At 37.8% G+C, this 24,482-nt stretch overlaps 1 protein-coding gene across 1 annotated transcript in view; it reads left to right on the top strand.

Moving 5' to 3' along the window:
• LOC150105264 (tRNA-queuosine alpha-mannosyltransferase) overlaps positions 1 to 24,482 on the top strand; it is a 241,757-nt gene that overhangs the window by 5,469 nt on the left and 211,806 nt on the right. The window contains exon 2 of the mRNA XM_090394659.1: positions 22,011 to 22,178. Within this exon, the coding sequence (XP_090250785.1) occupies positions 22,011 to 22,178 (168 nt within the window). The remainder of the gene's footprint in view (positions 1 to 22,010; positions 22,179 to 24,482) is intronic.

Below are 24,482 nucleotides of genomic sequence, written 5' to 3'. Positions count from 1 at the left end.
TCGTTCTGTTGTGTAAGATCCTGATCAGACCACACTTAGACTATTGTTCTCAAATTTGGTCTCCAGAATTTGAAGGGGATAAATTAACTGTGGAAAGGGTACAGAGGCAGATAACAAAGATGGTTTCAGGACTGTACAGTATCAGTTATGAGGATTGGCTGATGGAATGTGGACTGCAGAGTTTGGTGGATTGAAGGAGAGGTGATATAATCGAGACTTTTAAACTGTTGAAAGGCAGTTAAAGAGTGGACATTGGAGAGTTCTTTCTCTTGGTGGAACAGTGGGAAGGAGCGATGACAAGGGGGCCATCCCTGGAAGTTATGAAAGGAAGCTGTGATCAAGAGGGTGAGGAGTGGTTTCTTTGTGTGGCAGGTGGTTGAACCTTTGAGAGAGTGGAGAGCAAGAACAGTCGATGAGTTCAAGGAGTGGTATGATAGACTGTGTTTACTAAGGAGGACCTCCCATGATGAGTCTCCATGGAGGCCTGAATAATAATAATAAATTGGTGAGAGGAACCTATCTAATAAATACGTGAATTATTGCTTGGGTAATGAGTGATGTGAGAAGCAGACGTTGTCCCTGGAAATTGTATGTCATGTGAGTAAAGAAGTGAAATGGATATATTTTGCTTGGTGCATATTAAATAAGTGGAATACATTGCCAGAGTGGATAGTGAGAATGCTCCAATATTGAATGTTATGAAGGCAAGGTATTATTATTATTATTGTTCCGGGAAACTCCAAGGAGTCGTCAGACTCATTGAGGGAGGCCCTAACATGATGTCTGGAACAACTATTCAGCATTCACACAGTATCTATCGTATCTTGCCTTGAACTCATTCACGGTCGTAGCACCCACAACAGACTCTGGAAGCTTATTCCACTCATTCACCACTCTCGAAGTAAAAAACCTAGCTCTAACACCCTTGTCAACCACGCTCTTGCCCAGCTTCCATGCATGGCCCATAGTCCTCCTACCACCAGTCATATTTTCAAAAATATTTTCTGGATCAATCTTATAAAAACCCTTCAGTAATTTGAATGTCTCAATCATATCACCCCTCCTTCGCCTATCGTCTAATTTCTGCACCCCACAAATCCTCAACCTATTCTCATAAGGTTCATTCCACAGACCTGCTATCATCTTGGTCACTCGTCTCTGGACCCTCTCCACTTCCTCCCCATCACGAAGAAACCCTGGTGCCCATAACTGGGCACAGAAGTCCAGATGGGGTCTTATCAAGGCTCGATTCAGAGGAATAACAACTTGTTTGTCTCTGCATGTTAAAGTATTTTTCATAAGCCAAGTGATTTGGTGAGCTGTTTTAGTCACTTTTGCAATGTGCCCCCTAAACTTCAACTCCCTATCCACCAGCACTCCCAAATCCCTGGCCTCATCAATACAGAAGCAGACGTTGTCCCTGGAAATTGTATGTCATGTGAGTAAAGAAGTGAAATGGATATATTTTGCTTGGTGCATATTAAATAAGTGGAATACATTGCCAGAGTGGATAGTGAGAATGCTCCAATATTGAATGTTATGAAGGCAAGGTATGTTATTTATTGTGGTTTGTGAATGTTTAATTTCCCATGATGAGTATTCACACTATGGTGGCAAACAAAGTAAATCTGAATATAGAAAACAACCAAGGTTGATTGATTGGTAGAACCTCTGCTACTAATGACTCGCAAAAAAGTTAAACAAGTTTGAGTGCAGTTAGTAGTAGTTGGAAGGGGATCAATCGTTCGATGCAGTTGGCACACTCTCCTGCAATAAATCTTTGGACTCCCTGGAGTTGTCAAATAATAATAATAATATGCGGTGAACAGTCAGAGTAAAAATTGGATATTCTGTTATAATAAGTGGAAGGATGATAGTTTGCTGGGCAGGCCTCTATCGTAGATCACAATCATATGGTTTCAAAATGTCAAGAGAAATAGTACAGGTTTCTACAAACTTTTTTATATCATGTGCAGTGGGGTGATGAATGCTAGGATATCTGCAGTGGATCTAGATTGGTGGAATCCATAATGATAGGTACTGATTAGTTCACCTGGGTGTTGGTGAACCATTGACTCAACTTGTTGAGGAGTTATTTTATGTTACAACCACTCATGAAATGTTGTAAATTTATATCACATTAATAATGTGAGTGGCATATGTGTTTTTTTTTTTTGTTAGTTTTTATTTTGGTCAAGCCACTTCAGTTCTCCATTAGGTGGGACATTGGACTTATTCCAGGCAGTAATATTCACTTTCCCACCTAAAAACATTCACTAACATTCCTTCCCACAGTGGAGTTAAAGGCTGTTGGTTGTAGAGTGGAAATTGATCATTTGAGCAATTAGGTTGGAAAAGTTGCTTGTTAATTCTTTTCTCTATTTTTTAAGAGGACTAATGAGAGCAATAAGGTAATAGTTTGATGGCAAACTTATAACTCTTTTAGTTTGGAATTTGGAATTTTTAGTCTGAAAATAGGCTTTTTATGCTGATGTATGTCAGTTATTTATTAAAGAGTGTAGAGATGATGTAGGATAGGATTTGGTTCTAGAATAATTTCTAGAACCAAATCCTATCCTACATCATAGAATAATTTCTAGAATAATTATTCTAGAATAATTTCTAGAATAGAACATAAATTTAAGTACACATAGTGGACTAAAAGGTATTTTGGTCTGCATTTAATTTTATTAACTTTTTATAATAGAGTGACAACTTAGTTGGACAAGGGGCAATGGATGCACAGTTATACTGCTGGATTTTGCTAAGGCATTTGACTGGATACCCATGGAACACTGTTATTAAAATTGGAACAGGTGGGGATGGATATTAAACTGGCTAAGTGGATATGAGAGTGACTTATAGATGGATACCAATGGAGGAGCAGAGTCCAGAATGAAACAGGTGACCAGTGGTGTGCCACAAGGGTCTGTACTTGGACTGTTATTGTTTAATTTAATACATAAATGATATAGGAAATGATTTGAAGGGATATAATCAGTTGTTTGCTGATTATGCAGTGTTAAGTAGCATAATAATAATAGTAATAATAATTAATCAAGCTGATGTAGAGAGCTTGCAGGATGATTTAAATAAGCTGGCAGTATGGGCAAAAGATAGTGGATGCCAGTTTAATGTGGAAAAGTTTAAATTTATTCATTTTGGTATTAAAAGATTGCAAGCTGTGTACCACATTGATGGAGCTGTATTCCAGGAAAAATTGATGAAGCTAGGGGATGTTGGTGGATCAAGCTGACATCACAGGCAGTGCACTATCTACATATTATTTTTGCATCTTGATTGATTAATTCTGTGTGTACAATGGCAAAAAGTGTTCCCTCAATAAGAGGCAAAAGAAAATTGGTAGATGATGACAACCACATTTACGTGTTTTCAAAGAGAACTGTAGATGAACAACATGGAATCTGGGTTTGTGAAAAACATTCCACCTGCAAAGGGTGTGTTTGGACAGAGGGTTTGGAAGGCCCAGTTGTGAAAGTCGTAACTAAACATAACCATGCAGCTCAAGCTGCAAGGTCGGAAGCATTGCAATTGATTGGTCAAATACGGCAACATGCAACAACCACGAACGAACGGCCACAGCAAATTGTTGCATCAGTAATTGCAAAGGCTCATGCCAATGTCACGGCTTTACTTCCTAAAAAGGATTCACTTAAATGAACCATTCGTCATGTTCAATGCAACAATGGTACTCCTGCTTTACCGAGCAATCTCCAGGACTTACTAATTCCACGAAATTATTATCGATGGCAATGTACAACAGTTTTTGATGTATGATTCTCAGGACGAATTGCTCCCGCGTCGCATGCTTATTTTTTTCCACTAGTAACAATCTTCAGTTATTAGTGCGCAGCTAGGAGTGGTTTTCTGATGCAACTTTTAGCACGGTACCCACACATTTCCAGCTGCTTTATACAATTCATGTGGTTCAATTCAATGCAGTTATTCCAGTGGTCTACACGCTTCTGCCAAACAAAATTCGTGCCACATACGTGAAGTTGCTTCAAGAAGTTAAAAATCTACAGTCGTGTCTCCAACCCCAGCTACTTATGACAGATTTCGAACAAAGTGCCATGCAAGCCTTCCAACAAGAATTTCCTGGTATTGTAAATACCTGTTGTTTTTTTTTATCTTTCGCAACGCGTTTGGCGAAAGGCACAGAATGAAGGTTTAAAAGCCCGATACGAACAAGACCATGATTTTGCTCGTTTGATTCGAATAATTCCGGCATTGGCATTTATTCCTCCTGCTAACGTTATTCAAGCATTTGAAGATTTAGTTGAAGCTGATGACTTCCCCATTGAAGCTATGGTGATTGAAAAACTACTTTCAAGATACATATATTGGAAGAAGACAACGGAGAGGCCAGCAATTACCCATTTTTGCCATCGAATTGTAGAATGTTTACACACAAACACTGAATGATCAGCAACGTACCAACAACGGTGTGGAGGGTGGCACAGGAGATTTGAGGAAACTTGCGGTACTTTATTCCCAAATATTTACCAATTCATTGATTCTTTAAAGAAACAACAAGGGAAATTAGATAACTAATTGCTGGTAAGTCAGGCAATCAAAGAAACAAGAAGTATGCTGCAATTCCTGCTAGAATCAAAACAATAGTCCAAGATTTTCAAAATCGTAATGTAATTGATTATCTTAGAGGCATTGCATACAACTTCGAGTTTTAAACAATAATAATGTGCATTTATTCTATTAAAACAAAATAAATTAGAATTATTAAAAAATTAGGTGTATTGTTTAAATTTTTGTAGCTTACTCATTATCTACAGGGGGCAAAATGCTGGGGTCGACTTTTCCAGATCCCGTCCAAGGTAGCTCATAGGATTACTTGGTTATTGAAGAACATGTTAACATACAGAGATAAAGAAGTTATTTTTCCTCTTTAGGAGGCATTGAACACATCTGGATTCCTTGGAGATGAGAAAGTTGTAGAAAAGATTCAGAGATGAGTAACCAAGTTGGTGGGTCATCTGAGGAATTTCTCCCTACATTAATGTATTGAGAGTTTGTAGGATGCAGAAGTTGTTTGATAAGCAGAGAAGAGAAGATATGATAGAAACATTTAAGTTACTAAATGGGTTTTATAGGATTGATGCAGGGAAAATACTGTATTTCAGCAGTTGGCTAGTGGTGGAAGAACAAGAGGTCATCCCTGGAAATAAAGTAAGAGTGTGGTTAACAAGGGTGTAAGGATTAGAATTTTTGGTTGGAGAGTGGTGAACGAGTGGAATAGATTGCATGACTCAATTGTGAATTGTCTGTCTGTCAAGGAGAGGTATGATAAATGTTATAGTTTGGGTCTCCTGCGATGAGTCTATGGACTCCATGGAGGTGCCATATAATAATAATAATCCCACATAAGGCTGATTTTATTATTATTATTATTTGACACCACCAGAGATTCCAAAGACTCATCGAGGGAGGGCAGCTGCTCTACAACTCAGTCCACTAACTGACTGCAACCACACCAACACCATCTACTGCCGACCACCACCACTAGTATTTCCACAGATAATCACAAACATCCGAGCCCACAGTGGGATTCAAACCTGCAGCCTTTTCGCTGGAGAGCAGATACGCTAACCACTCGACCAGCCAGACTGGCATCCATTTCGTATATTCATTTTGTAAATGAAAGTCAGGAACTGAAAGTGAAGGATACCAGGTGAAAAGCAGTGATTAATGTAAGATTAAGAATAATAACTAGAAGAGTGAGCATGAGAATATGAGTGCGGAGAATGTAATTGTGAATGCGGAAATGATTTAAAAAAAAAGAAAAACTGGCATAATTATGAAAGTAGAAGAGTGCCTGACTGCCGAAGCAAGAGCTGGTGTGACTGTGGAAATGGAAGAACGTCTGACTAATGAAGCAATGGCAGGAGCAGTTGTTGGAATTCATGAGTTGAAGAATGAAATGATTCAGATGAGGAATGAAATTAGAGGTATGGTGTATAAGAATGGAAGAATGCAAAAGAATAAAAAGAAAGAAAGTGGAGAGAAAGAAGGAGCAATTTTCTCAAGAATAGTACTATATGGAGATTCTATCATAAAAGGTGTGGCAGATGAGAGGGTGCACAAGGTATGTTTTCCAGGAAGGAGAATGAACAGGGCGATCGAGGTACTAGATATGAGAAGTAACATGTGAAGGAGTTGATGGTTGTGAAGAATGATATAGTTGGACATAGGAAGAATGTGAGATTCAATATCAGCAGATTATTGAGGTGAGTGAAAGACAACAGTGCTATAGGAAGGGTAGTTCGTGTGTTGCACAGGAATGTTAGCGGAAATGTGTGAAGAGAAAAGAGAGCAGTTTGAGGGACGAATGGAACTGTATGTGAGCGATGGACTGCATCTGAATGGTTTTGGTGTGAGCCATTTGGGAAGGTTGCTGCTTGAAGGAAGTCTAATGAGTGATGCAGACAAGGTATTGGTTCAAGCATGATGTGAATGAGCAGGAGAGTGGACTAGATAAGACTATATGTAATTGTGAATGGAGAAGAGAATGTGAGATCAGGAAAGCAAGTTGAACAGGTGAATGGGGGTGGATCAGGAATAAGAAGAGCAAATTCTGAAAGTGGTAATGAATACACTTATGTGGAGGGATGTCAGTCAGAAATAAATGGGGAATTGAGTTTGGGAGACTGTGTGGGGCAGAAAATCAGCAGACAGGAGCAGGTGAGGAGAAGTCACAGATGGGGGTGGCAGCATGAGTGGGACTGGTTATAGGCCAAGAAATTAATTTTTATGTTTATTTATGAATGCCAGCAGTGTCCAAAATAAGGGAGGTGAAATTGTTGTGCTGATTGAGTTTATGTGCCCCAAAATAGTTATAATAAGCAAAACATGGTAGGATGAGAATGGAAATGGAGGGATATGATGTTTTTTGTGAAGATAGGAAAAGCAAGAAGGGAGGGAAAGTGCTACTGATGATAGCAGGGAGGAATTACGTCTCCACAAGGTTGAGACACAAGGCAATGGTTTTGAAACGGTATGGTATGAAGAATGTGATATTTGGATGTTGCTACAGGCCATGGAAATATGGAGACAAAGAAATGTATAAGCAACTTGGCTTAGTGAGCAAGCCAAGGGACAGAGACTTGAATCACTTCATGGTCACTCTCTCAAAATGGGTGAAGATAGGGATATATGTGGAACTACAAGGCTGGTGATTATGGAAATCTTAGGAGATAAGTAGTGCTATAGTGTGGATAGAAGAGTTGATTGGGAAGGATGTATGCTACATGGACATTAATCAAGAGCTATTTAACAGCAGCGGTGTGTGTGTGTGTGTGTGTGTGTATATTCCAAAGGTGAAAAAGCTAAACAAGGCAGGAGTAAAATGGATGGATGAAGAGATTAAGCATGAAATCTGAAAGACGGTGCTATGGAGGCAACACAAGATGAATGTTGGTAATGGTCAGTTGTATGAAGAGTACAAAGAGCAGCCAGGAAGGTAACTTAGTTGGTAAAGGTAGCAGAAGTGCAGTATAAGAAGAAATTAACTAATCAAGGCTAATAAAAAATCCTAGTGAGTTCTTTCGAGATGTGGCAAGAAGAAGGAAAAATTACCATGGGTGGATGATGCTAATTGATGACACTGGCAGATTGGTAAGAAATGCAGGGGATATAGTTGAATTATTCAGTGATCAGTTTATCAGTGTAAACTGATCACTGAATAAATCTCCTGATGTTGCCATCCTCATGAAGGCAACATCAGGAGAAACTCGAGTGTAGAGGGTATGATGGAGGGAAACTGTGATGAATGAGCAGGAAGTATATGAGTAATTAAGTAAATGATGATGGTATTAAGGCAATAGGATTTGACAGTATATTGCCACATGACTTGAGGGAATGTCCCATGATGGTGTTAATGGCACCTTTGGCACAACTATTTTACAGTTGTGTCAAAGGTGCCATAGAGTCTTTCAACAGGGTGAGTCCCAAAGGAGTGGAAAATGGGAAAATTTTTTCCATTTCACAAAGGGGGACATAAGACTAAGGCTACAAATTATAGGCCAATCTATGTGTCTGGGATTGTTAAAGTATTAGAGAAGCTGGTGAGCACTAGGATTCAGAAGAGAGTTGATAATAGCAGTATTCTTTGTGATAGTCAGCATGGGTTTGTTAGGAGGAGGTCATATTTCAGCAATCTGCATATGTATTACAACATGGTGACAAATTCACTTGATAAAGGAGATGCATATACAGTGGTATACTTGTCTTTTTCAAAGGCCTTTGATAGACTGCCACATGACAAGCTAGTAGACTGAAACAGATGGGATTAGATAATAAACTAGTAAGTTGGACAGCTGATTGGCTGTCAGACAGGTTATATACAATCAGCCGGTTGTATATAAAGGAGTGATATCCCGAATGAGGAAGGTGACTAGTGGAGAGTGTGACAGGGATCTGTTTTGGGACCATTATTGTTTAACTTGTATGTTAATAACATTTGGACTGGCTTCAACTGGAGATGTGCAGCTGCTTGTCAATGATGAAAAGTTGTTGGAGGACTATCAGAAGTAGAGCAGACATTGTAGCCTTTCAAGAGGAACTGAACTGTGATTTGGTAAATGATTGGAGCTATCAGTTTAATAATGCAAAGTGCCAAGGCCTTGAAATTTGGTAGGCAAGGTTGGCATGCAGAGTATACAATTAATGAATTTTTAAGAGAGGTGGAAGACATGAGAGATCTGGAAGTGATATTGGACAGACTTGAAGTTTAGGGGATTACAGTGCTAAAACTGTAAAAATATTCTAATAGATTATGGCAATGATGAGGAGGAAATAGATATGCAGAAGCAAAGAGGTTATGGTTCCCATGTATAAGTCTTTCATTAGGCCATATATATACTGTGCACAGATTTGGTCACCTGATTTTCAGGGCGATGAGGATATATTGGAGAAGGTTGTAGTCTCAGGTCTATGGAATGGAAAGAGAGATTGAGGGGAATGCAACTTACAGAGCCTTGTGAATAGAAGAAGAAGAGGTGATTCGAGACATAAGTTGGTGAGGGGTTGTTACCAGATCTATGTGGAGAGAGAGGTAAGGGTAAAACCAGAGGCCATCCATGAAAGCAGGTTCTTTGCATGGAAAGTTAATAGAATACATTGTCTGAAAGTGTGGTGAGTGCAGAAACTGTGAATGGGTTCAAGACACGGTTCAATGATCTTTTGACATGAGAGAGAGTATGGACCTTCCGTGATGATTCCTTTTGACTCCTTGGAGGTCAGATATTAATAATAAGATTTTTTTCTGATGCCTTTCTGGCAAAAGAACACAGCAGCATGTATTGCACTATTTCTAGTATGACAGGAGATGATTGCCTTGGTCTTTTGTTCAGGCAGAAGAGGAGAAGAATGATTCTGGGATTTCAGCTTTGTCTTTAGGTATTTGAGTGATCAGGATGAGAGAGAGAGGGAGAGCGAGCAAGATGTTGAAGCATAAATAGCAGTTGTTTCCAGTGACTTTTGCAAAGAGACCAGAAGGCACAAGAAGACTAAACCCACCTCTCCTATCCTTTATGCCAGAGATGTGTTTTCTGCCATTATCTCTTTTGAAGTGAGATTTGGATTTCTTGATAATTACTTTGAAGTTGTGCACTTCACAAAAAGGTTGAGAATTTAGCTGAAATATTTGTCTTAAACCACTTTGGCAATCTGGCAATATATACAGGGTGTTCGGGATAAATTTGACAGTTTCGTAAGGAAAAAGAAAATCTTCTTTGTATCTATTAAATTTAATGAATTGACAAAAAAACATTACAGGCAGAGTTAATTACAATACTATCAACAAGATTTACTCAAAATAACCACCATTAGCATCGATCACAGCTTCAATTCTGCTTCGGAACCTCGAACAAGCTGATGCTACAGTCTCCCTGGGAAGGGCCGCAAAAACTGTTTTAATTTTATCCATTAACTGGGCTTTTGTATTACTGGAAGTGCGATTGGTGTCTTTTTCAACTGCGCCCCATACAAAATAATCCATGGGGTTAAGGTCTGGGGAGTTTGGAGGCCAAACATTTGGACTGGTGAAGTCGTAGAAATTTTCAGACAACCATTTTTGACTTTTCCCAGAGGTGTGGCAAGGGGCCGAATCCTGCTGCCATACATACGGCCTACCATTGGCTACCCTTGTTATCCAGGGCTTGACTACAGTTAGCAACTCCACGAACAAAGCCCGAATTCCAATGCCAGGGTTCTTCAACACCTGTTCCTGCAGATTTGCGAGGAATTCTGCTGTACGAACGCAATCAGATCGTCTGCTAGGGATCTTTCTTCTTGCTACATCCTCGTAGTCACCATTGCAAGTCTCTAGTTCATGCCTGATTGTTTTTACTGTATTCAGGGAGCATTGGGCAGCAGTCGTAATATCCTTATTTTGATGGCGGGCACGAATCATCATGATACAAGTTATTCTCTTCCATGATTCAGGTGGGTTCCAGCTATCCATCCTTTCTGACATCTTGTATATGAATGAAGAAGGGTCCAAACTTTTAAATGAAGAGAAGTGTGTGTTAATACATGTAACTTACGGAAAAATATAATTAATTATAAATATGTCAAATTTATCCCGAACACCCTGTGTATATATATATATATATATATATATATATATATATATATATATATATATATATATATATTTTTTTTTTTTTTTTGTGGGAGATTGTTTGGCTCTTTGTAAACCAAGTTTGGTCTTTGGGGAGGAATTTCAGATGGAGTAGGGAAGAAAGGCTTCCATCGGTAGAGTGAAACAGTGAAGTTCCCACTCGTTGTCTTGTTTAGTGCCATTGTAATGTCGAAGGACAAGACATTAAGTTGAGCGTGTAATGGAAGGTTGTTCCATTGCAAACTTCCACGAAGTTATGGTCTGAGCAACCAAGTAGCCTTTTTCCATTGAACTCAGCTACAGTTCAATGGAAAAAGTTAATAGGAGAACAAGGGTATTTGGGAGAGTGTAGAAGTATTCTGGTTGTTGGATGGACAATTGACATTAGATGATTGCTTACAGCAAATATCATAGCATCTTTACCAGCATTTGGAAAGAGTTATTGATTGAAGTCACCAAGAAAGATTACTTCACTGTGTGGTTAGTTTGATGATAGAAAATGTAGCTTCAGTGATAACAAGACTGTGTGGTTAGTTTGATGATAGAAAATGTAGCTTCAGTGATAACAAGACTGTGTGGTTAGTTTGACGATAGAAAATGTAGCTTCAGTGATAACAAGTAAGAGTTCTATGTGATTTTCAAAATTTTAGAAGCAGTAGAGACTGCATGCAATTGTTGCATAATGTTGTATGGAAAACTGAAGTCAGAAATGTTAGAGACTGTAGCTAGATTTGGCATTCTCTGGTGACATAAACATCAGACTATAAATGCTAAGTGATATCCTTGTTGTGTGTAGTATCGACAGTTAAGACATGTAATAGCAGTACTGCTATTTGAAGCTCATTCAAAAACAGGAAGTCATAAGTGGCATATATAACTTCTGTTTGCACTTGTGTAATGAATGTTGTTAAAGTGTATATAAAAAAAAAATTATGTAATTTTATATTTTTTTGGTTTTATTTTTTGAGGCAGTTTTGAGTTTTTATTGCAGTAATGCTATAATAATATTTTTTCTCTCCTGTTTTTACATTGATATTGAAGAAAAGTTAAATACAAGGAATAGAGGCATGCAGTGAAGGGAGAGAATCTTGAATGTATCTGTACTGTGAGTACCCAGTCTGCTTGATATAGCATGCCCTAGAGGTTGGGAAGGGGGGGGTTCTAGTCTATATTCCTGAACACTGAAAATAATTTATTACTCGTATGTCTTCTTAGTACATTCTCCAACTAGTAGACATATATGAAGTAGGAATACTTGCTGATATCTCCTTGAGCCCCTTTGGTCTGAAACAGGCTATAGAAGAAGGTGGAGGTTGAGACTTGAATGGGAGAGGCTGTCTGATTTGTATTGCTTCACCTGTCCATTAATAGTTCAAACCCAACATAAATGTGATGGTTTATTTGAAGCAAACAAAGGGAAAATCACACAGAGCCAAATTTACGAAGACTGCTCTGCTTGTGATAATTTTTTGGTCAAAAAATGCCGAGGATGCCTTTTCCCTCAGAATTATTTTACTTAAACCATTCAAAATCTCACCTTTTTTTTTTTTTTTTTTTTTTTTTTTTTTTTATTATTTGTCCCAGTGGAGCGCATATGGAGATACATACTACCTTCACTATAAAAATAAAAGGGGAATGGGGAGAAAAGACAATAAGATGACCTTGGTTTGGCAGTGCACTTGTACTTTTTTTTATTAGTTATGTGGATTAAAGGCTGGCTGTCATGATAGATGAGCCTGTCATCCTCGCAACAAAAAAAGATCATCTCATTATTATTTTTTGTTGTTGATTTCTTTTTATTGTGTTATTATTATTTCATAACACCTCCAAGGATTGCAAAGACTCACTGAGGAAGGGTACCTACTCTACAACTCTCAGTCTTTACCACTTTTATCCATCTCCATCATCGACACCAATGCCATCTACTACTCACCACTAGTATTTTTTGTCTGTAAATTACGTGTCCTGAAGGCCAATATTCTGTATGCGGGATAGAAAAAGCTGAGTTTCCCAGGAGAAAAAATCCTGCTATCTCCATATGAGATGAAGTAACTCACCTTCAATTGAAAAAAAACCCATATAAAGATTCCTCTTGTCATGATGAGAATCAAACTTAAGCCTTTTCTAATCGAATGGTACAACATACCATCGTTCTTCTAATTGTGCTACGGAGGCGACAATCATGAAGGTGTTATGTACCACAAGTACACCCCACTGGACAAATCAACCAAATAAATAAATAAACAAATTTACATTCAGGTTTTGATTTGTGGAAGGTGTGGGGGATAAGGGGTTAAGTGAAATAGTTCAGAGAAAATGGGAGTTGTCTAAAGCATTTTTGTTATCAGACCTTCAGTTAAATTGTCACCAGGGGCGCACCAAGGGTATTTGCCGCTCGGGTGCAAACTTTTATCGGCCCTCCCTAATACTGCATTTTTTACATCCAAATTAGATATTAGCTACATAAAATGCTCCCTATCAATGTTGCCGCCCGGGTGCAGTGCATCCTCGGGTTGACGTGGCCCTGATTGTCACTTAAGGTTACAGATAAGTTAGTTTTTATTTAAACCCATGCTGTTATCTCATGCATTATTTAATCATTCAGTCTTTTAAGCTAAAGTGTGGTTGTCTTTTTTTATCAATAGCTTGATCAAATTAAAATGTTAATTGCGGATCACTTTTGAATTTGTTCCTTTCTCCTGATTTTATATTTATGGCAGTTCACTAACAAAAGCATGGATGTATTAAAAGTTAATGAATGTAACCATTCACAGATTTGTATGTGTAAAGTAAACTATGTGATCAAAAATATCTGGACACCCCATCTACAGTAGTGATTATGGCTGTATACACCATAGCCATGGTTCGTAAAAGGATGCACATGGTCTTGGTCTTCACAGACAAATATTAACAGTAAAATGGGCCATGCTGAATAGAATTGACTCTATCATAGATTTGCCTCCTTTGCAACAACATTTAGGAAATTTCTGCTCTACTGCAGCTTCCTAATCAACAGTAAGTGATGTTATTGTGAAGTGGAAATGCCTAGGAGCAAAATTATTCTCGATGAGTCTTTTGACTCCTTGGAGGCCTGAATAATAATAAAAAATAATAATTAGCTTAATCGTGAGGTTGCAGGCCACATCTAATCATGAAAATGCCTCAGTAAGGAATGCAAGTACCACAGCTGTTTGTCTGGAGCTGTAGAACATGGGGTTCCATGGCTGTGCAGCTACATAACAAGCCTAACATTAGGAAAGCAATGCTGAGCATTGAGTGGAATGGTGTGAAGTTTGCTACCATTGGACTCTGGAGCAGTGGAAATGCATTCTCTGAAGTGATGAATCATGCTTTGTCATCTGGAAAATTGATTGGCGAGTCTGGGTTTGGTGGATGCCAGGAGAATGCTACTTGCTGAAATGTGTTGTGCCAACTGTGAAGTTTGATGGAATAGGCATCATGGTTTGAGGCTGTTTATCATTGTTTGGACTGGGCCTCCTAGTTCCATTGATGAGGAATCTTAATGCTGTGGCCTATAATGACATTCTAGATGATTTTTGCTTCCAAGTTTATGGTATTATCATGGTCCACAAAGCAAGGTCTGTGCAAGAATGGTTTGATAAGAAGAACTAGACTGGTTTGCACAGAGCCTTGATTTCAATCCCATCAAACACCTATGGATAATGAATTGGAATGCTGATTGCGAGCCAGGCCAAATGTCACCAACTTCTGGAAGATTGGAAGTGAATTACCATAGTAGCATATCCAAAAAAACCAACGAAAAGCCTTCACAGAAGATCGAAGGCTCTTATAGCAGAAAAGGAGACTAACTCCATATTAATGCCTTTCATATTAGAGTGAGAGTTGGGATGTAAATTAGGCAAGTTGAACACTGAGTTCTTTGTTCATTGTATAGTATCATTTTGTTAGTTACCAATAAATCTAAAAGTGTTTTGTTTCTTGTCAAATTTTTATAGAGCAACATAAGATCCATCAGTTAGCTTTGGCTTCCCATAGTAAACAGATACTATGCAACGACTTAGCAAACTATGGCTTCACTTGCCTGAATGGCAGACTCGCATAATAACAAGAACATGGCCAAAATCCCAGATGTGTTTTGAAAAGATTTCAGTTTAAACTTATATTGAAGTAATTACATTGACGTTTCTCTATGCCAATCCTCTGTACAGATACTCATATATTTTCTCTGTAATATTATTTTAAGTTACCTGAAGTCCGTATAATTCTTTAGATTTTACTGATATGCTAATTCCTTTTTTGTCATCTGCAAGTATCATAACTTATTGGTGAAAGAATGTTAATCTTTGCACCACATCAGATGTTATTATCAAATCCATGACTTCTCAACATGTTATCTGCTTGTCTTATCAAAGATTTATTCCTTAATTTTTCAATAAGAACAAATTGCTTTATATTGTTCTTAGTCATATCAAATGTTTATGCTATGTTTTTGCTACTTTCTGCTTTAAATTAAAATATTATTCCCAACTCCCATGAAGTTCATAAGACTAGTTGTGGGAGGCTCACCTTGAACATCATGAAGTTTATCACATCACTCCTTCTTTAGTTTATCCACTGTTTGCATTCTTACTACCCTCTCAGGCATTTAAAAAAAAAAACCCACCTTTTTACCCTGTTATTACTTCCATTTGCAACTTCCAGGAATGACCCCTTCTCATGTTCCTCCCTTTCCTTCTGCCATATGGCAAATCTGCCTCATTCTGGTAAATATCATCCAACTGCTTAAATGTGTGAATGATATCCTCCAAATGTCTCTAATTTAGGCAGTCTTCTATGTAGTCCATGCAGTCTTTATCCACCAAACTTTGTAGTTTCTTGTTTTCAGTCTGTCCTCATAAACAACATTGTACTGACTTGATATTTTCATTATCTGCCTCTGCACCTTCTCTAAGGTTACTTCATCCCCTTCAAATTCTGGTGAACAGATCTGAGTACAGTAATCTAGATGTGGTCTGATCAGAGCTTTATACAATAGAACCACCACCACCCTTTTATCTTTGTGTGTCATTGTCGTACTTAATATTGCAACGATTCTCAACGTCACACTTCTAGTTATCTTCACCTCCAGATCCTTTGCTTCCTCCTCTATTTCCAGTACAATTCCAAGTGAGTATGAAGCATTCCATCTGTCGATCCCAATTTTGAAAATCTTACAATTGCATTAAACTGACATCCCTATTTGTTTGCCTTCTTTCCCAAGTTTTGCATCATCTGCAAACAACTGAATATCTCCCTGTAGTCCAATGACGGTATCAGTAACATAAATACTGAACAGGCCTCAGTACCAAACCCTGTGAAACTCTACTCCCTGATACTGCTCTTCGCTGATACTCACATAGGTGATGAGTATCCCAAGTTGTTATTCAGCAACTTGAGGCAGATTCAACACTTCACTTACTATAATATCTTGTAATGCTGTGATCAAGATTTTGTTCTTGTTTTCCCCCAATTACATATTGCTTAAGATAGTTGCACCTCAGAAAGTCATGAAATTCATTTTTCTTGTTGCTCTCAGTTACTATCGCCTCCTGCTTCCATGATTAAAATAAGCTCATCATCCCATCCTTATGGACTCAACCAGTGCCTAAACATAGCCTTATCATCACAAGGACATCTTGTGAGATGCGTGGATGCTAGATACACAAGTGGATGTGTGAATGGATATGAAAGGATTGAGATGGTCAGGAATGTGGTGGAGATGGCATGAAGGAATCACATCCAAGAAGTGGTATTGATAAAACTTGCTATAGAACCGGAAATAACCTATGTGTTTATTTACAAATGCCAGAACAAATCGAAATATAAAGAATGAAATTATTGCAGTGATTGAGTTCATTCACTCCAAAATTGTAAGAATAGATGGTATGTGTTCTTTTTTTAATTTATTTTTGTTAATTTTTGATTCTAGAGCCTATGTAGCTCATTTGGTATAGATGAAAACTCTTTGGTCAGAAAGACCTGGGTTTGATTCCATCAGTGATGTGAGGAATTTTTATCTGGTCTCTTTTGACTTATGGTGAGTTAGCCAGTCTCATATGCAAGTGGAGAATTTTTTTTCTCCTGGAAACTCATGTTTTTTGTCCTTCAGAATAGGCAAACTGGCCCCACGCACACACTTCTACAGACAAAAACACTTTTCCCTCCCAACATCAGGCTATACGATTAATTGTTTGTGATCACGCGCAAGATAGTATCATGTAAAAAAATAAAAATAAAACACTGACCTCAAATAGATGGGATAAGGCACAAGAGGAAGAAGAAGAAGAAGAATTTTTGATTCTCACACACACACACACACACACACACACACAAAGGTCACAAGACCTATTGCAGATCAGTGCCATGTGTGTGCAAGAGGATAAGAAGAAAGGAGGAATACATTTACTGTACATTTAAAAAAAATATTTTTTGAACACTGAAGGTTGTATTCGTTGGAGAAGGCAGAGTACGAGAGGCTGTTCCAAAGAACAGAAGTAGATGGAATGAAAGAGGAGGCAGTAAAGTTGGTTCGCTGAGTTTTAACATGGACTGTAAAAGAATGTTGGTTAGCAGTAGCTCTTTTTCTAATGATTTTGGAGGAAAATCAAGGAATAATAGTAGCCAATTCAGTAGAGCATTGTTCATGAAAGTATTATTATTATTATTATTGTATGGACACCTCCATGGATTCCAGAGACTCATTGTGGGAGACCCAAACTATCCACACAATCTATCATATCTCTTCTTGAACCCATTAACAGAAGAAGCACTTGCAACTGACTCTGGCAACCCATTTTACTCATTCACAACTCTCCAAGCAAAAAATCTAGTTCTCGCACCTCTATTAACCACACCTTTATTCAACTTCCAAGGATGATCTTTTGTTCTAGCCTCCTCTTGCCAAGTGTTAAAACATTTCCCCTGCATCAATCTGATAAAACCCTTTAAGTAACTTAAATGTTTCTATTATATCCCCTCTTTTTCTCCAACCAACTAACTTCTGGAATTCACACACCGTCAATCTGTCTTCATAAGGAACAATCTACAGACCAATCACCATCTTGGTGGCTCACCTATGAATCTTCTCCACCACTTCCTCATCTCCAAAAAAAACCGAGGAGAACTGAGCACAGTAATCCAGATGTGGATGTATCAAGGCCTTATAAAGAGGAATAACTTCTTTATCTCTACTTCTTAGCGCGTTCTTCAATAGCCAAATAACCTTATGGGCTACCTTAGCAATATGTCCTCTAAACTTTAACTCTCTGTCTACCACCACCCTTAAATCTCTAGCTTCATCTATTTCCTGGAGTACAATTCCATCAATGTAGTACACAGCTTGTAATCTATTTATCCCTAAATGCACACCTTTATATTTCTCAGCATTAAACTGACACTGATTATCTTTTGCCCATACTGACAGCACAACACAGCTTGTATACATGACAGTGAGTGAGTGAAACACTACAGTTGTAATGGACAAAAGATATGAAGTCCTATTTTGGCACCCTCTAATGTTGTAAAAAAATAAATAAATTTACAGCTCTGTGGGAGTTGCTCTTAAGATAATAGTCCCCCAAATTTTTGGCAAATTAATGCAACCATATTTGTTCAGGTTAGGAGAATTCTTCATAGCCATGGCCGACTCAAAAAAGAATCTTTCGGATCTGTAACGACTTCTAAATAGCACATTCGTTTTCTTCCATCTAATCCTGTGTAAAGGGGTTTCCAAAGTGTGGTCTGTCAGTCCTGACTTACCATAATAATAGTAGTGAATGTATTTTTTATGTTCTTCCAGGCAGATGTTAACCGATTTTCCTGTTTATCCATAGTAGGCAAGTCACAGGGAACTTCATACACTCCAGGTTGTGCTAGAGGGTGAAGTTTATCTTTAGGCGAGCGGATCAGAGTTGCTAATTTAACATGCGGTTTGAATGTGGTGCGAAGGCCATGTTTCATCAGTACTTTGGCTCTTTCCTGATGTACCTCTTACATAGGGAATAGAAATGGTGATGTGTTCCTGTGTATTAGGGGAGGGAGGGATGATGGAGCTAGGTAGCATTTTATCTATTTTGCAGGAAATGTAGCTGTTGGCCAAGAACATATGGTGCAGATTTACATGGGGAGGAAACTCTACAAACAGATTAATGGTACTGCTATGGGTTCTCCCCTCTTTTGCAAACTTTTACATGGAACACTTTGAAAACAAAGTACTTACCACAGCTGCATACAAGCCCCTAGTGTGGGTATGCTATGTTGATGATGTGTTTGCAATATGGCCCCATGGACAAGTCACTTTGGATGTGTTTGTCACCTGCCCTAAACAGCCTACACCCCAAAATCCACTTCACAGTAGAAAACAAATCTAATAACTGTTTATCTTTTCTTGACACTTTAGTCACTTGCCTTTCAGATGGATCACTATCTTTTTCCATTTACAGACAAACCAAGACACACAGGAAGATATCTACATAAACAATCGCATCATCCAGTCCAACAGTATGGCATTTTAAAAACACTTGCACACAGAGCCAGAGCCATTTGTTCTAACAATACAGGTCTCTGCACAGAACTCAAATATCTGTGTCATATGTTTTGGATTAGATGGAAGAAAACAAATGTGCTATTTAGAAGTCATTATAGATCTGAAAGATTGTTTTTTGAGTCAGCCATGGCTATGAAGAATTCTCTTAATCTGAACAAATATGGTTGTATTAATTTGCCAAAAATTTGGGAGACTGTTATCTTAAGAGCAGCACCCACAGAGCTGTGGGTATTTTTTTTTTTTTATAACATTGGAGGGTGCCTAAATGTGACTTTAGATCTTTTGTCCATTACAATTGCATTGTTTCATTAACTGTTGCGTATACAAGCTGTGTTGTGCTCTGATGATGCTGATTTGAAATTCAGCATAATATATGCAGTTAATAAAACATCTTTGATAAAATAGTTTGTTTGGTGTTGTTAATACCTCTAAAAATATGTCATGAATGAATGATCCCTAACTCTACTTGAACTGTCATATCCAAAGCTTCGATCATCTGTATTCTTGTAAACTGATCTTGTTTGCTTTGTCATTCACTACACTTTTAACAATGAAATTCCCATATAGTGTATTAAACCATTCATTGCCTCTTTTATACAGTTCTTTTTGTCCCCTCTGCTTGTTCCATCCGACAGTTTCTCATTCTCCATTATATGCTTTTTCTTCACTTGATATACATTTCTTAACTTTATCAACAATGCGATCACTCATTGCCATTCACATACACTCCTTCATACTAGCACCCATGCTTGCTCACTGTCGCTTGTTTTCTCTCTTTCTCTTCTGTGACACATTCTGTTATTTTTACTATCACTCCTGCTTGCTTATTTACACTTACTCATACTCTTCTGCTCATTATTTTGTCCATTACTGATCATAATATCTTGTTCTTCATTCACTTTTGTCTACATCTGTTTACTCTTTGTTCACTACTTATTCATAAAACATATCACAGTTTGTAAAGAGGTCACACTGTCTACAAAATGGCGCTTTTTCATTTCTCTTATTTAGCTTCTTAATACGCACACCACCAGTATATCTTTCCCAGGCAAACTTTCTGTACTTCTGACATTTAATCATCTTCAGAAAATACACATTACTTAATATGATGAATGTTGAATCAGCAGTTTTGATCTTGCCATTATCTTGACTTCACTCACATTTACCAACAATGTTGCTTTTTAACTAACAAATTATATTAATCATTCTCCCTTTATTAACTGAAAACATCTACTCTCCACACTAATCATTGTTGCACAAAAACACTACCCCCCACACTTAAGTAAAGAATCGTTCGATGCTGTTGGCACACTCTCCCTCGATGAGTCTTTGGACTCCCTGGAGGTGTCAAATAATAATAATAATAATAATAATAATAATAATAATAAATTCCTAAGTTATTTGTATTTTATTTATTTTTAAATTTTTTGTAAACACCAATAAACATACCTCTGTCATACTGTACTAACTTATTAGTACCACCCAGAATTGTTATGGTATTAGTAGTTTGTTCCAGGAGGATATACCTTTCCATATGAACTGTGTATTTCTGGAATATTCGTTTTTCACTTCAAACCTGTGACATCCTATTGGTGGCATATTAACTTATAGGTATTTTATTTCCTAAAAGTGCCCCAGAATAGTTTAAAATTTAATAGCTTGAAGTTTTTCCTGTCTGCCATCCCTTTCCTTTTGCAACAAACTTTCACTACCTCTCCTCCCCTTTACAGCTTTTCTGAGACCTTCCTCCCCTGTCCAAAGTGATATATTAGTACAAATTCCTCACTTTGTATTATTGCAATTTCATAGTATTGCTGTCATTCTATAAAAGTCATTCTGACTTTTATAGAATAACTTTTCCCCAGGTGTTAGGATACAGTTTACATATTTTGTTGTGAGATTTTAGTAGAGTTAAGAGCTTTTAATTCCAGTTAGTTAATTGTGTGATCTGGTAACATTGTGGAAGCATTCCATAATATGTCCTGTTATCATCATTATCATCATCATCAAATTCCTGACATGTACCCTCAAGGAGTGTACAGGATATGATAGTACTACGTCATTACTAACAATGATCTAGATTTTATATTTCTATCTTCTAAGGCACTTTTTACTGTATCAATCCACCTATATCTTGGTCTTCCTGTGGGTCTTTTTCCTGCCAGCCTGGCAGAGAACATTTGTTTTGCTAATCTTTCCTCTCCCATTCTGTTTAAGTGACCATACCACCTCAGATTAGCTCTGCTAACACATTCCTGGATGTTAACAATGTCCAGTTCTTTCCTAATATCCTCATTTTTAATATGATATTGTCATTGATGCCATCTGTTCACACCCCTAATCTTTCTCACTACTCTCGTATGTATGGTCTCTATTCTTTGGTGAAGTGTTTTATTTCTAACTCAGCTCTCAGATCCATAAGTTAAAATTGGTTTGAACACTGTCTTGTATACAGCTAATTTAGTGTTTTGACTAATTTTTCTCTTATTCCATATAAATTTATTCACTACTTGACTTGGCCTGTTATTATACCAAAATGTAAGGTAATTGATATCATTATGGAATTTGCATATATCCCATACTAATTGCTTATGCAGAAATTATATTGCATAATAAGGTTTATGATGCTAAACTGCTTATGTATAGCATTTAACATATGGTTAATGCATTAATCACATGCTAATAGTATTATATCAGTAAATTTGGCATGTTCATTATATAATGTACTTTCATCTGTTTATTTAATTAACTTTTTTTTTTTTTTCTCTCTCTCTCTCTCTCTAGAGTTCTCTTTACAAGTTCTGTATTAAATCTTGCAGAGTTACTGGCTCTACGACCAGATCTCCATTCATTATACAAAATAGTATATTTTCATGAAAATCAGTTAGTGTATCCTGTAAGGAAAACAAAGGAAAGAGACTTTCAGTATGGGTATAATCAAGTACTCACATGGTTTGTTTTTGTTGATTATAAAAATTAAAGTATTTTCAGTTTCATAATATTATAATTATAATTATTATTATTATTACCACCCCAAGACCTTATGGAGTCAAAGACTCATCTGGGAGGTACTTTTATCACATGCACAGCTCATCATACCATGTTTTAAACACATTCAAACTCTTTGCAGACACCACATTCTCAGGCATGGCATTCCAATCATTCAAAACTCTGCACGAAAAAAAACGTGCTTCTCACTCCCTTACTCACACCCTCTTTATACAGTTTCCAGGGATGACCTCTGTTTCTCCCCTGATCTCCCACTATTCTCTATAAAACTTCTCCAGCATTGATCCTATAACAACCCTTTACCAACTTGTAGGTCTCTATCATATCTCCCCTCTTCCTCCTGTCCACCAGACTCTGCAAATTACATCTTCTCAATCTTTACTCATACTCGACATTCCAGAGGTCAGAAACTACCTTAGTCACTATCCTTTGGACCCTTTCCAACATCTCTTCATCCTTCTGAAAACCCGGTGACCAAATCTGGGCACAATAGTCCATGTGTGGCCTAATCAAAGCCTTATACAATGGAACAAGAACCTCCCTACTTCAACACGTCAGTGTCCTCTGCATCATTCCCAGAAGCCTTTGTGTTGTCTTCACAATTTTGGCGATGTGTCCCCTAAATTTTAGATCATCCTTATCCACTATCACTCCCAGATCTCTTATTTCCTCTACTTCCAACAATATATTCTCACCAAGCATAAATTCTGCATCCCATCTTTGTTTTCCAAATTTTAAAACCTTACATTTTGCAACATTGAACTCACATCTCCATTTCTCATCCCCTATTCAAGTCTTCCTGTAAGGCCACAACATCTTCACTACACTTCATGGTTCGTCCCAACATTGCATCATCTGCAAACAACTGAATATCTCCATCCAAATCTTCACCTATATCATTAATATACAAGTTAAACAGCAATAGACCTAAAACAGACCTGAGGTACTCCACTAGTGACTTTCCTTTTCCTGGATATCGCTCCACCATACACAACTTGTTGATACCTATCAGATAGCCAGTCTCCAATCCAATGCACCAATCTAATATCCAACCCCATCTGCTCTAGTTTGACTGTCAACCTATCATGAGGTACTCTATCAAAAGCTTTTGTGAAATCCAAGTATATTACTGTGTATCCTTTTCCTCTGTCCAAGGATGCAGTCACTTTATTGTAATAAGTAAGTAGATTACTAAAACATGACCTCCCTTTAGTAAATCCATGCTGTCCATCAAAGTTAATACCATTGTTATCAACCCAATTCTGGATCCTAGTTCTCACCAGCTTCTCCAACAACTTAACCACAACACCTGACACACAGATAGGCCTATACTTTGATGCTTGAGTTCGATCACCTCCTTTATGAAGTGGCACAATCTTGCCCTCCTTCCACTCCTTAGGAACTTGACCGAGTGCAAGACTCATATTAAAAAAATATGTCAAGGGAGATGTCAACTCCCTGGCACATTCTTTCAGAATAAATACGTTGTGATATATTATCAAGTCCCACAGCTTTATTTACATCTAGTTTACTCAACTCCCCATACACCTCTTGCTCACCTACAGTCAGTCTCTCCTCCCCATCATCATCAACTGCTCTTAATCCCTCCATGAAGTCACATTCACAAGATTGAAAGATCTTTATGAACTGCTCATTAAGTATCTCCACCACACATTTTGCATGAGCTGTCTTTATACTATTTTCTCCAATCAATGTCATCCTTCCATAATTCTTTCTTTTGCTGGCTACATATCGAAAGAACTCGTTAGGATTCTTTTTTGGCTTCCTTAGCCAACTGATGTTCATACCTCTCTTTAGCTACCCTCACCAACCAAGTCACCCACCTTGCTTGGTCTTTGTAGACCTCATGGAATTGGTTATTTCCACTTCTCTTATGCTGCCTCCACAATGCCCTTTTTCTCTGTATTGCATGCTTAATCTCTTTATTCATCCATCTCACACCCACCTTATTTAACCTTCTCACCCTTGGAATACATTTAGACATTGCATCTACTAAATAGTTTTTGAAAATCCCCCAAGCTGCATATCTCTTTTCCAGTTAACTCCTCATTCCACGCTACACCCACAAGCTGTCTCCTGAGCTCTTCATAATCACCCCCCTTGTAGTTCCACATATACCCTTTTCTCACAGAGGTCCTCACACTGCTGGCAACCACCCAGGTAATCACCTCATTGTCACTCTCACCAATTGTTGGATGATTTGACACCTCATTTACAATTACATCT

This window comes from Typopeltis vanoorti, chromosome 6 (assembly GCF_054136105.1).
Source record: "Typopeltis vanoorti isolate ZY-2024b chromosome 6, IOZ_Tvanoo_1.0, whole genome shotgun sequence".
NCBI lineage: Eukaryota > Metazoa > Arthropoda > Arachnida > Uropygi > Thelyphonidae > Typopeltis > Typopeltis vanoorti.
This window is presented reverse-complemented; position numbering and strand designations above follow the sequence as displayed.